Source organism: Trichomycterus rosablanca, chromosome 9, assembly GCF_030014385.1.
Source record: "Trichomycterus rosablanca isolate fTriRos1 chromosome 9, fTriRos1.hap1, whole genome shotgun sequence".
NCBI lineage: Eukaryota > Metazoa > Chordata > Actinopteri > Siluriformes > Trichomycteridae > Trichomycterus > Trichomycterus rosablanca.
This window is the reverse complement of record NC_085996.1, coordinates 13,186,230-13,199,362: the sequence shown is the minus strand read 5'-3', so window position 1 is coordinate 13,199,362 and position 13,133 is coordinate 13,186,230. Positions and strand designations below refer to the sequence as shown.

Here is a 13,133-nt window from a genome sequence, read left to right as displayed (position 1 = left end):
TATTTGTCAGCATTTTATCAGTGTTTCATGTATAGGTAGCCAAACATGTCAAAACACACGATAATTGAGTGCGAAACATGCCTACAGCTAACAGGCTAGCCTGTAAACAGGTTAGCTAATGAAGTGCCTTGAGCTTTTTTGCTGTTGTAGCAAATCTGACCAAAATACTAATATACATAATCATCTTTCACAGAAAAAAAAAATAATTAGAAAGTACCTACTAACAAACAGTATTAAATCTTTCAAACTTCATAAAAAATAACTTTTTGTTTTATGTTTTAATCATACAACCCATGGAGCCCATCTAAAATTGCTTAAATTCTTTGTAAATAGACAAATAGAAACCTGTTTAAAGCTCTTCAACTAAGTAACACATGTAAGCTTACACTGATCAGCCATAACATTAAAACCCCCTCCTTGTTTCTACACTTACTGTCCATTTTATCAGCTCCATTTACCATATAGAAGCACTTTGTAGTTCTACAATTACTGACTGTAGTCCATCTGTTTCTCTACATACTTTTTTAGCCTGCTTTCACCCTGTTTTTTAATGGTCAGGACCCCCACAGGACCATCACAGAGTAGGTATTATTTAGGTGGTGGATCATTCTCAGCACTGCAGTGACACTGACATGGTGGTGGTGTGTTAGTGTGTGTTGTGCTGGTATGAGTGGATAAGACACAGCAGCGCTGCTGGAGTTTTTAAATACTGTGTCCACTCACTGTCCACTCTATTAGACACTCCTACCTAGTTGGTCCACCTTGTAGATGTAAAGTCAGAGACGATCGCTCATCTATTGCTGCTGTTTGAGTCGGTCATCTTCTAGACCCTCATCAGTGGTCTGTTGGCTGAATATTTTTGGTTTGTGGACTATTTTCAGTCCAGCAGAGACAGTGAGGTGTTTAAAAACTCCATCAGCATTGCTATATCTTATCTACTCATGATCAAAATGATGGCGGATCATATAAATATATAATTGTCACACGTAACTAATGTTGCTGACTTTTGTTGTCCACAAGTCATTGTTTGCGAGTCACGAGTCGAGTCCGAGTCATTTGAAACAAGTCGGAGTCGAGTCTGAAGTCGCTGCGTCATGCATCTCTGCATCATGCCATGGAATCCTCTCTGTAATAGTTGCAACAACCTTCAATTCCACCCAGTGATGAACTCTTTGCCGTACTAAACTCTAATACTTAATCCTTGTCAATCTTCCAATTAAATCTTTCAATCTGCCAGCTGCCCTTGGTCATCTAGCATCTCAGAAAGTGAGTGGTTCTGCTTTGCCTACGATTTCGACTCGCGATCTAATCTACGCACCTTTAAATTTGTTTATATCGAAGCTTATAAAAGAGGCAGTTCATGTTGGCTCTCTACAGAGTAAAACACTTTAAATAGCCGTCAGAGAGTCTTTAGAAGAGTATAGGGGATAGGGACAAGGTTATTCTTAAAAGGCTTCAATCTGCCTTTCAAATGAACTGACATGAATAGAGAGAAGTGAAAGGAAAGCAATACAGGAGGGTTCTACTGCCAGCAATCGAAGCTCTCATTCAGCAGGTCCTTTTCTCTAAATCTCTCGCACTCCTTCTCTTATTATGGTTTTTAGTGGTTAGAATTTTCTTCTTCTTCTTCTTTCTTACCAATAAAATGAAACACAGACAAAACAGTAAGTCGTACAGACAAGGGACGGTCCCATTTTCGGGTATTGAGCCACATTGGGGTAGAAATTGGCACTTGCAGCTATATTTTTTTTCATTGTCTTTGTACCACACACAACATATACAAGTCCCTATATACTTTTCTCAATCCACTTTCTATTAATCACACTGAATTCAGCTTCACATCAGATTCACTGCATTACAACACATTACAACACATCTACTTAGGCAGCTGCCTAGGTAGGCAGCAAGGCAGCTCACTAGAAGTGTAGCTAAAACACCTGCACCTATACACTGATCAGCCATAACATTAAAACTACCTCCTTGTTTCTACACTCACTGTCCATTTTATCAGCTCCACTTACAATATAGAAGCACTTTGTAGTTCTACAATTACTGACTGTCATCCATCTGTTCCTCTGCATGCTTTGTTAGCCCCCTTTTATGCTGTTCGTCAATGGTCAGGACCCCACAGGACCACTACAGAGCAGGTATTATTAGGGTGGAGGATCATTCTCAGCACTGCAGTGACACTGACATGGTGGTGGTGTGTTAGTGTGTGTTGTGCTGGTATGATTGGATCAGACAAAGCAGCGCTGCTGGAGTTTTTAAACACCTCACTGTCACTGCTGGACTGAGAATAGTCCACCAACCAAAAATATCCAGCCAACAGTGCCGGGTGGGCAGCGTCCTGTGACCACTGATGAAGGTCTAGAAGATGACCAACTCAAACAGCAGCAATAGATGAGCGATCGTCTCTGACTTTACATCTACGAGGTGGACCAACTAGGTAGGAGTGTCTAATAGAGTGGACAGTGAGTGGACACGGTATTTAAAAATTCCAGCAGTGTTGCCGTGTCTTATCCACTCATATCAGCACAACACACACTAACACACCACCACCATGTCAGTGTCACTGCAGTGCTGAGAATGATCCACCACCTAAATAATACCTGCTCTGTAGTGGTCCTGTGGGGGTCATCAAACTCATCAAACTATGTCTTTATAGACCTTGATATGTGCTATGTCATTCTACATGCGTTCCCGAGAAGAAGGCTGTCTGAATTCTTAGACACCTTTAGATATCTTTCTTCACCTGCCTACTAAGGTGCCTTATTTCAGGCTATAATTTGACTGGAAAATGAGGGAGCATCCAATGCTTCCTTAGCAGTGAGGGCAATCCCAGCAAGTGTAATTTATTTGCAAATTCTGGCTTGTCTGTGATAGTTTAACCAGTTTTGGTACACGGAGGGAAATGTTAGCTGGCACGCTAGCAAGCTGTGCCACCACAGCCCGTTGGTTTGAATGGCCTAAAGCTAATTAAGTTAGCTTAGTAATCACCTTAATCGCTGTCTAAGCAGTATGTCTGAATAACCTGCCTTATAAGTTTAATGTCTAATTAGAATCCTCTCTACTTAGGCAGCTAGGTAGTAGGCAGCAAGGCCGCTCACTAGGTTTTTGAACAGACCCATTGAGTCTGGCTAACACATCTGCACTTATAAATTAGAAGGGGTGTCCACATACTTTTGATTATGATAGAAATGTAATTATTCTGCATCACTAATTATTTAACGCGGCACGGTGGCTCAGTGGGTAGCACTGTCGCCTCACAGCAAGAAGGTCCTGGGTTCGATCCCCAGACGGGGTGATCCGGGTCCTTTCTGTGTGGAGTTTGCATGTTCTCCTTGTGTCTGCGTGGGTTTCCTCCGGGAGCTCCGGTTTCCTCCCACAGTCCAAGGCATACAGTTACTGTATGCCTTGCGCCCATTGAAAAGCTGGGATTGGCTCCAGCACCCTCCTCCTAGACAGTGAGTGAGTGAGTACTTCTTTGTGTATAGACATACCGTCTGATTGCTGAGTCACAGGATGTAGTCGTGTAAGAGACGTTGCTCTGCGTTGTCTTGCCCGGCCCCCTCCTGAATTGCTCTGTACCATACGCTCAGCTGGGGGTTTGGGTGTAATGCTTCCCTTGTCACTACAGTCTTCATCCGGTGAAACAGGCAAACTGGGCTTCTGGTGAAATAATAAGTTGGTACTATTACTTTTCTTAATTAAATCATACACAATCAATAATACAGGGCAGAAAAGTTTAAAATAAACCTTACATGATCCAAAGGAGAGAGACGGGTCCCAGAATTCGGCCTGGAATCAGGAGCCTCAAAATTCTGAGCGTGAAGGCTGCAGGACATAATGAGATCTTCTTAATTGCATATATACTATATAACCAAAATTAAGTGAACACCCCTCTTAAACTGAGTTTAAGTGTTTGTGCCTCATATATTGCTAGGTATATAAGTGTGACAGTGGTAGCCTAGTGGGTAGAACCTTGGGTTATCAACTATAGTGTTGAGAGTTCGATTCCTGGCTCTGCCATGCTACCACTGTTGGACTCTTGAGCAAGGCCCTTAACCCTCTTGGCTCCAGGGGTGCCGTACAATGGGTCTGACCCCAACTGCCAAAGCGAGTTGGGATATGTGGAAAATTTCATTATACTGTACTTCATATATGTACACCAATCAACCATAACATTAAAACCACCTCCTTGTTTCTACATTTACTGTCCATTTTATCAGCTCCACTTACCATATAGGAGCACTTTGTAGTTCTACAATTACTGACTGTAGTCCATCTGTTTCTCTACATACTTTTTTAACCTGCTTTTACTCTGTTCTTCAATGGTCAGGCCCCCGCAGAGCAGGTATTATTTGGGTGGTGGATCATTCTCAGCACTGCAGTGACACTGTCATGGTGCTGGTGTGTTAGTGTGTGTTGTGCTGGTATGAGTGGATCAGACACAGCAATGCTGATGGAGTCTTTAAACATCTCACTGTCACTGCTGGACTGAGAATAGTCCACCAACCAAAAACATCCAGCCAACAGCGCCCCATGGGCAGCGTCCTGTGACCACTGATGAAGATCTCAAAGATCTCAACTCAAACAGCAGCAATAGATGAGCGATCGTCTCTGACTTTACATCTACAAGGTGGACCAACTAGGTAGGAGTGTCTAATAGAGTGGACAGTGAGTGGACACGGTATTCATAATAATAATAAATAATAAATAATACCTACTCTGTAGTGGTCATGGGCTTAAAAAGCATGCAGAAAAACAGATAGACTACAGTCAGTAATTGTAGAACTACAAGTGCTCCTATATGGTAAGTGGAGCTGATAAAATGGACAGTGAGAGTAGAAACAAGGAGGTGGTTTTAATGTTATGGCTGATCGGTGTATATATGACATTCTTCTTAGAAAATCATCTAAGAAAAATGATTTAATTTTGCTAATTTTGTTTCTTTGTGGCATGGTGTCCTAACTCCACATATCTTATTACAACAAATTATAGTCAAGCTAGCTTTACATCTCAATGGTCCACCACCCAATCAACACGTAATTAAGTGATCAGTAATTGTATGTTATATTATTATATTATGCATCCACACCATTTGCACTGTACTGTATTTTGCTCAGTTCCGTTCTCTAATCCCACCAGCCAGAACCTTGTAACTAATATAATAAAGCCATATTTTAACCTGAAAGTGGATGGAGGTCTGCCATCACGGGTGCGGGATGAAGCGGCTCCGAAAAGCTGCCGCTGCTCCTCTCGCGGGGTGAAAGGCCTCCGAGTCCCGAGCGTCTTGAGGGAATTGCGTGCCTCTGTCACTATCTCTGCACTCGTCTGTCTCCTACTTGCACAGTTACGGTGGTAAGGATCTTTCTTCTCCCGCGTATGCTCCATCGACACCATGAGTGGACTTTACCGCAGGTGTCCAAAAGTCAAAGATACACCACTGGAGCAGAACGAGAGTACATGCCCAGTAAATCAATATGTAACATAAACATTTGATTCAGCTATGACAGAAAATACGGTAATAGTATTTTTGTTACATGGGCTGTAAAAGGGCAAGAAGGTCCTGGGTTCGATCCCCAGGCGGGGCGGTCCGGGTCCTTTCTGTGCGGAGTTTGCATGTTCTCCCCGTGTCTGCGTGGGTTTCCTCCGGGAGCTCTGGTTTCCTCCCACAGTCCAAAAACATGCAGTCAGGTTAACTGGAGACACTGAATTGCCCTATAAGTGAATGGGTGTGTGTGTGTGTGTGTCTGCCCTACAATGGACTGGTGTCCCATCTAGGGTGTTGGATAAGCGGATAAGAAATTGAATGAATGAATGAATGAATGGGCTGTAAAAGGATTTAAGCATTTTATATATTTCCAGTGCATACATTAGTTTCAAATGTATACACACACACGTCTTTTAATTTTTATCAATCTAAGCCACAGTGGTAACTGACCCACCTGGCATTATTTTCCCATTATCCTTTTTGTTTGTGGCTCTTAGCCACAGTATTGTTCTACCTTTATTAAGCATCCTGTACAGGGGCAGCTATTTCCTTAGAGCGATCGGGCGACGCACCACCAAAGGACGAAAGGGAAGAAATTTTTCTATCACAGCTATGACTGTTCTGGACAGTCTGTCTTGACGCTGATTGGACTACGATATTCAGAGACGAGTTGTGTTCCGTACAGTACCGCCCCTTTAAGGGCGATTTCAGTCTGACTGAAAATCGCCCCGGATTGCTCTCACAGACTCTCATGTTAAGGCTCTTTTTTTCGAACTGCAGGCGCTGCAATACATTCTGTATGGGTTCCGGGAGGGCTCGCACTTACATGCTTGCGTCACACGTAACCTGGTGTCGCGATAATTGGAGCAGCTAGCGATCTCATCAACATGACTACCATTACCTCAGTTCAGAGCAACTCCATCGTGTCATTAAGGGAAATACCATTCAGTCGTCGTAGTAATCAGGATAAATTAGCAACTTAAGAATTAGGGCCACCCAGACCAAATTTAAACATCAAGCAAGTATCTACAAAGGGGGGAAATCATATAAGTTACAAGTAAATTACAATTAAGTAAGTAATGTCATTTTTAAATTGTGAATTGTGATTGCACTTATTGTATCTCCCCAATTGTTTAATTGTACTTCTTTATTCATTGCACATCAGCCCCGATGCCAATCTTTATTCTGGATCTGCTGCACCTAAAATAAAATGCTATCTGATGAAGACTGAATTAAATTGTTAGTGTGAAGGCTTTACTTTTATTTTAATTTTATGATTAATGGTAAAGCTGGTCTCTCTCCAATTATTTAAGATTTAATTTACCCAATGAAAGGGTCACCTCGGCCATCATCGCAACAATTTAACAATTTAACCCCCCCCCCCCCCCCCGAGAGATTTGGTAGGAGCCGCCACTGCTGCTAGACACTTTATCCATTTACTCCAATGCTTTTTGAATACATCCATTCTACTATTGACAGAGAAAGTTATCCTCTCCATGAAATACATTTCTCTAGTTAGTTCTATCCAGTCATCTATAGTTGGTCCTTCTGACTGTAACCATTTCCTGGTCAGTGCTTTTTTACTAGCTGCTAAAAGAACAGCCAATAAATATTCATGTACACATAGGAATCTCCCTTCTAAATATATGCTGTAGATCTTCCCTTATGTCCTCCCAGAATTTTTGAATAATTGGGCATCCCCAAAACATGTGATAGTGGTTTGCTTCTTGGCATCCACATTTCCTCCAGCATACTGGGGCATTAGCGTCTATATGAGCTGTCTGCTGGGGTGTAACAAAGCATCAAAATTCCTTCCATTTTATAGATTAGGTGCTTTTCCATTGAAGTCTCCACATATTTGTCCATTCCCCGTCTGTAATTCTCATTACTCCTTCTCTTTCCCATTTTTGTTTCACATAGTCGAGTGTCGAGAGTCATGTTGAGTGTATGTTCATACTCATAAGAGCTTTATAAATGTTAGAAATTGTTTTATAACATGCTTCATCCTTAGATGAATATGCTTTAATTAACAGTTCTACTAAGCCAGTTTGCTTGTCCCCACAGCCCCTCTTCACTTTCTGGTCAAAGTCATTTCTGATTTGAAGATACCTGTACAAATCTTGGTTCTCTAATAGGAAACGTTCTTTTAGTGTTTGGAAACTCATGATTTCTCCTCCCTCTACTATGGTACACATAGCCGTTATTCCCTTTGTCACCCATATTTTAAATCTACGTATTATCAAGTCTATTTGGTGGGAATTCTGAATCATATGCTCCCCATGTCAAAATTTTTACATAATCTACCAAATTATATTCCCTTTTTTTACCCATGGATTATCCCATTATCCTTTTTGTTAGTGGCTTTGTATTGTTCCAACTTGGCTAAGCGTCCTGCATATTGGTTTACCAAGCTTTATGTCTCCATGGGCTTAAAGGATGCTTCACAGCAATCCCAAGACTGATATGCATGGGTGTCCTCAGAGTACTTTGGTTCCCTTCTCCAGGGGCATAACTACCGGAGGGGCAGGTGCACTGGGGCCCATGGTGGGTGGGGGCCCTCCACGACATAAACTCAACCACCCACCTCACTGCCCCCCATTGGCTGCACGTATTATGCATGTATTATGGCAAGCCAAACAGGAAATATATAGCAAACACTAATATATATGGAATAAAACATATATATACACAGTGTATCACAAAAGTGAGTACACCCCTCACATTTCTGCAAATATTTCATTATATCTTTTCATGGGACAACACTATAGACATGAAACTTGGATATAACTTAGAGTAGTCAGTGTACAGCTTGTATAGCAGTGTAGATTTACTGTCTTCTGAAAATAACTCAACACACAGCCATTAATGTCTAAATAGCTGGCAACATAAGTGAGTACACCCCACAGTGAACATGTCCAAATTGTGCCCAAATGTGTCGTTGTCCCTCCCTGGTGTCATGTGTCAAGGTCCCAGGTGTAAATGGGGAGCAGGGCTGTTAAATTTGGTGTTTTGGGTACAATTCTCTCATACTGGCCACTGGATATTCAACATGGCACCTCATGGCAAAGAACTCTCTGAGGATGTGAGAAATAGAATTGTTGCTCTCCACAAAGATGGCCTGGGCTATAAGAAGATTGCTAACACCCTGAAACTGAGCTACAGCATGGTGGCCAAGGTCATACAGCGGTTTTCCAGGACAGGTTCCACTCGGAACAGGCTTCGCCAGGGTCGACCAAAGAAGTTGAGTCCACGTGTTCGGCGTCATATCCAGAGGTTGGCTTTAAAAAATAGACACGAGTGCTGCCAGCATTGCTGCAGAGGTTGAAGACGTAGGAGGTCAGCCTGTCAGTGCTCAGACCATACACCGCACACTGCATCAACTCGGTCTGCATGGTCGTCATCCCAGAAGGAAGCTGACGCACAAGAAAGCCCGCAAACAGTTTGCTGAAGACAAGCAGTCCAAGAACATGGATTACTGGAATGTCCTGTGGTCTGACGAGACCAAGATAAACTTGTTTGGCTCAGATGGTGTCCAGCATGTGTGGCGGCGCCCTGGTGAGAAGTACCAAGACAACTGTATCTTGCCTACAGTCAAGCATGGTGGTGGTAGCATCATGGTCTTGGGCTGCATGAGTGTTGCTGGCACTGGGGAGCTGCAGTTCATTGAGGGAAACATGAATTCCAACATGTACTGTGACATTCTGTAACAGAGCATGATCCCCTCCCTTCGAAAACTGGGCCTCATGGCAGTTTTCCAACAGGATAACGACCCCAAACACAACCTCCAAGATGACAACTGCCTTGCTGAGGAAGCTGAAGGTAAAGGTGATGGACTAAACCCAATTGAGCACCTGTGGCGCATCCTCAAGTGGAAGGTGGAGGAGTTCAAGGTGTCTAACATCCACCAGCTCCGTGATGTCATCATGGAGGAGTGGAAGAGGATTCCAGTAGCAACCTGTGCAGCTCTGGTGAATTCCATGCCCAGGAGGGTTAAGGCAGTGCTGGATAATAATGGTGGTCACACAAAATATTGACACTTTGGGCACAATTTGGACATGTTCACTGTGATACTGAACATACTGATGTAACTGGTAATGACGCTGAATAAATATACTCTATGATCAGGAGGAATACATGATTAAATTACTCACATTTCCAGACATTAAAATGTTAATCTTCTCTCATGGCTGGCATGTGCTTCCTTGCAAGTCTTTGTTTCCATGGTTACAACATAAACAAGTGTTACCTTCAAATGATTCCCTACCATACACTGTTGCGGTAATGACGATAATGCTGGGGACAGTAAAATATTGCTCAAAAATATGCACAGGTTGTACAAATATGAAAAAAAAAATTACATTTTGTTTTTTTTTAAGTTATTATAAAACTCATATTGTGATTTTTATAATGAATTGATCACTTTTTAGCATTTTATTAGAGCAGAGAAGTTTTAAAGTCTGGGTTGGGGACAAGGCCAAAGTAGCAAAATATTGATGTTTAAATCATCATAAAAAATGAAAATCATAATTATTTTGGTATGTTATTTTTTTTAGTGATGCAATGAATGATATTTTTAATACCTAAAATATTTGTTTTGTAATAAAGTATTTTTAACACAAATTTATAACTTAGGGACGTAAAAGTTCCCCCAATTGAAGAATCACCCATAAATAAAATTAGGCTTGACACGAATTGCGCGTGCACAGGGTAAATGCTCGTGCGAGACTTGCGCGTGCACGCTTTATCACCATGGCAACGAGAGAAGCGTCAGAGGGAATGAAAACGTGTCAACAAAAACAGTGTTAAAAATAAAAAGGGCTGAAAAATAAACTTTTTTAAAATAAGTTTTAAAATAAAACGCATTTCTTGAAGCTATAATGTAAGACAGGAGAATGTAAATCGATAAATTTTAGATGGGAACCGTATAAAACATGTTAACAGTTCGGTGCTTGAATAGCCGCTGTACTCAGTTTACTAGGTTTTTTTAACGCTGTTTACATGGCAAATATAACAAACTAACTAGAACTGGTAGCATTTTATCCTTATAAACGGTAAAATACAAATAAAACACATTTACCTTTATTGTACGGTTTTCTCCTCTCGTTTTGGCTGTATTCTGTAACTACATAGCAACTCAGCAGGGTGCGCGCATTGCATTACGTCATTACTAGTGCGCGCGTGGAGGGCTTGATGGTGACGCTGCCATGCGCGCACTCGATTGAAGCTCATGAACGCTGTATACATGCATGGAACTAAGCATGGTGAGTTTGGTGATTCTTTACTCCCCTTTGCACAAGACACTGACAATGCTTCACCCAAAACCACGCAGGTATTACACCCTGAACAAAGTGTCAGACCATTAAAGAATAACACACACCTGTTAATGCTAAGAAGTCTGTTTGTTTGTATGTTTATTAGGATTTTAACGTCATGTTTTACACTTTTGGTTACATCCATGACAGGAACGGTAGTTACTCATTACACAGGATTCATCAGTTCACAAGGTTATATCGAACACAGTCTCGGACAATTTAGTATCTCCAATTCACCTCACTTGCATGTCTTTGGACTGTGGGAGGAAACCGGAGCACCCGGAGGAAACCCACACAGACACGGGGAGAACATGCAAACTCCACACAGAAAGGACCCAGACTGCCCCACCTGGGGATCGAACCCAGGACCTTCTTGCTGTGAGGCGACAGTACTACCCACTTAGCCACCGTGCCACCCTAATGCCAAGAAGTGAGTTTGCATTTTGCTGATGCTTCCACCACCATGTTTCGCTGCATGGATGGTATTAACCAGGTGCAGGGTCTGCTTTTTGCTAGACATAGCGCTTGCGGTTCTGACTGAGAGAGACAGAGTTTCATTTGTGTCATATCATAACAGAGAATCATTTTCGTCAAGTTTTAGCAAACTCCAAGTGGCTTCTGTCTTGCTACTCTTAGGGCAGTTGTAGCCTAGCAGTTAAGGAACTGGTCTAGTAAGCATAAGGTTGCTGGTTCAAACCCAACCCTATCACTGCAAGGTTGCCACTGTTGGGCCCTTGAGCAAGGCCTTTAACCCTCAATTGCTTGGACTGTATACTGTATATACTGCGTACTGCTATGGACAAAAGCAGTAAATGTAATGTAAATGTACCTTGCCATAAAGGCATGGTAAATAAAGAGCTGCAAAGGTGACTGTCCATCCAACATGTTCTCCAGTCTCAGCACAGTGACCTCTGGGTTCTTTTTTACCTCCCTGACCAAGGCTCTTCATGCTTTCCCAAATATGATGGAAATTTAGGACGTTTTAATGTCGTGCCAAACGTCTTTCATTTCACATTTATTAAGGCAACTGAGGCTTTGAGAACACTCGGCCTTAGACATTGTTGGTCTGATATAAACCAAATTAACAATATAAAAAAGTGTGCAAAATGTCAAGGGGTCTGGGTGCTTATTGAATCAACTGTATACAGTATACAGTATATGCATAATTATTAGTCAGTTGGGACTTACTAATCCAGATCCTGGCTTGGTTTGATTTAACAATTTACAAAATGAACAAATGTAAACAGGCCAGATTTTAGACACCCACTGAACATCAGTTCCAACTTTTCTCTAAAACACAGTTTCAGCATTTGGAGGTGTCAGCAGATCCTGTAAAACTGCAGTTTCTCATTTTATTTTATTGACAGTTATTGCCATGGACATCGGCTTGGGGGCTTGCTTACAGAATCATGTCCTTCTGCCTTGCCAAATATGGCCGGCGGAAGGGGCATGGAGGTACAGATGATTAAAGTGTCTGTTACTCTGTCAGTTACTAAAAATAATCTGCGCCTCACCGAGCCATTTTTATTTATCACAGTTTCTTTCTCACAGTTTTGCCAGCTCCTGTTGGCAACCGCTTTCTCTGAAATTGTAATGTCAGGCTTGATCAGTTCCGGATGATGCCACGAAAAAGATACCCCAGAGGTGGCGTGACACCCCTTTTCAGAGAGGGGTGAGCTTGTTGGTAGAAAGTGGGGTGCCGCTCATCCATTGCCATCCCATACTTGTTCTGGGTTTCCTATACTCATTTTCCAGAGAACAGTGCTATTCTTTCAATGTTTGTTCTTTATTGCAGGCTACAAATGTTTTTGTGGCTTTCAATTGCCTTTTACCCCTTTCCCTTCTTTGTTTGTGGCTCTTTATCCACAGATTGTTCTATGTTGGTTAAGCATCCTGTATATTGTGTTCATTTTCAATTGTTGCTGGTACAAGGCTACAAAGCTACACACTACGGTATATACATCCAAACTGGAAAGTCTGCACACCCCTTTTACTTTCTTCACGTTTTATTACATTACAGACTCATTCTTTAATAGATTGAGTTCATTTTTTGTCTCAGAATTCTACATTAAATTGCCCACAATGACAAAGTGAAAGCAGGTTATTTAGACATTTTTGTGCACACCTTTTGATATGACACCCAAAAGTGAGCTGAGGTGCGTTTTGTTTTCACTGATACTGCTTGACATGTTTCTATAATTGAATTGGAGTCCACCTGTGGTAAATTCAATTGATTGGACATGATTGGGGATTGCCAACACCTGCCTATATAAGGACCCACAGTTGACAGTGCATATCAGAGCAAACTCCAAGCCATGGGGTCAAAG

The 13,133-nt window shown here is 41.9% G+C and overlaps 1 protein-coding gene across 1 annotated transcript in view; it reads right to left on the bottom strand.

Moving 5' to 3' along the window:
* Nucleotides 1–10,655, bottom strand: part of armc2 (armadillo repeat containing 2) — a 47,985-nt gene extending 37,330 nt beyond the window's left edge. Inside the window, exons 1-4 of the mRNA XM_063001153.1 lie at nucleotides 10,572–10,655; nucleotides 5,189–5,446; nucleotides 3,762–3,834; nucleotides 3,501–3,669 (exon numbers count right to left, since the gene is read on the bottom strand). Of these exons, the coding sequence (XP_062857223.1) occupies nucleotides 3,501–3,669; nucleotides 3,762–3,834; nucleotides 5,189–5,403 (457 nt within the window). The 5' untranslated portion in view covers nucleotides 5,404–5,446; nucleotides 10,572–10,655. The remainder of the gene's footprint in view (nucleotides 1–3,500; nucleotides 3,670–3,761; nucleotides 3,835–5,188; nucleotides 5,447–10,571) is intronic.
* Between the last annotated feature and the right edge of the window lie 2,478 nt (nucleotides 10,656–13,133).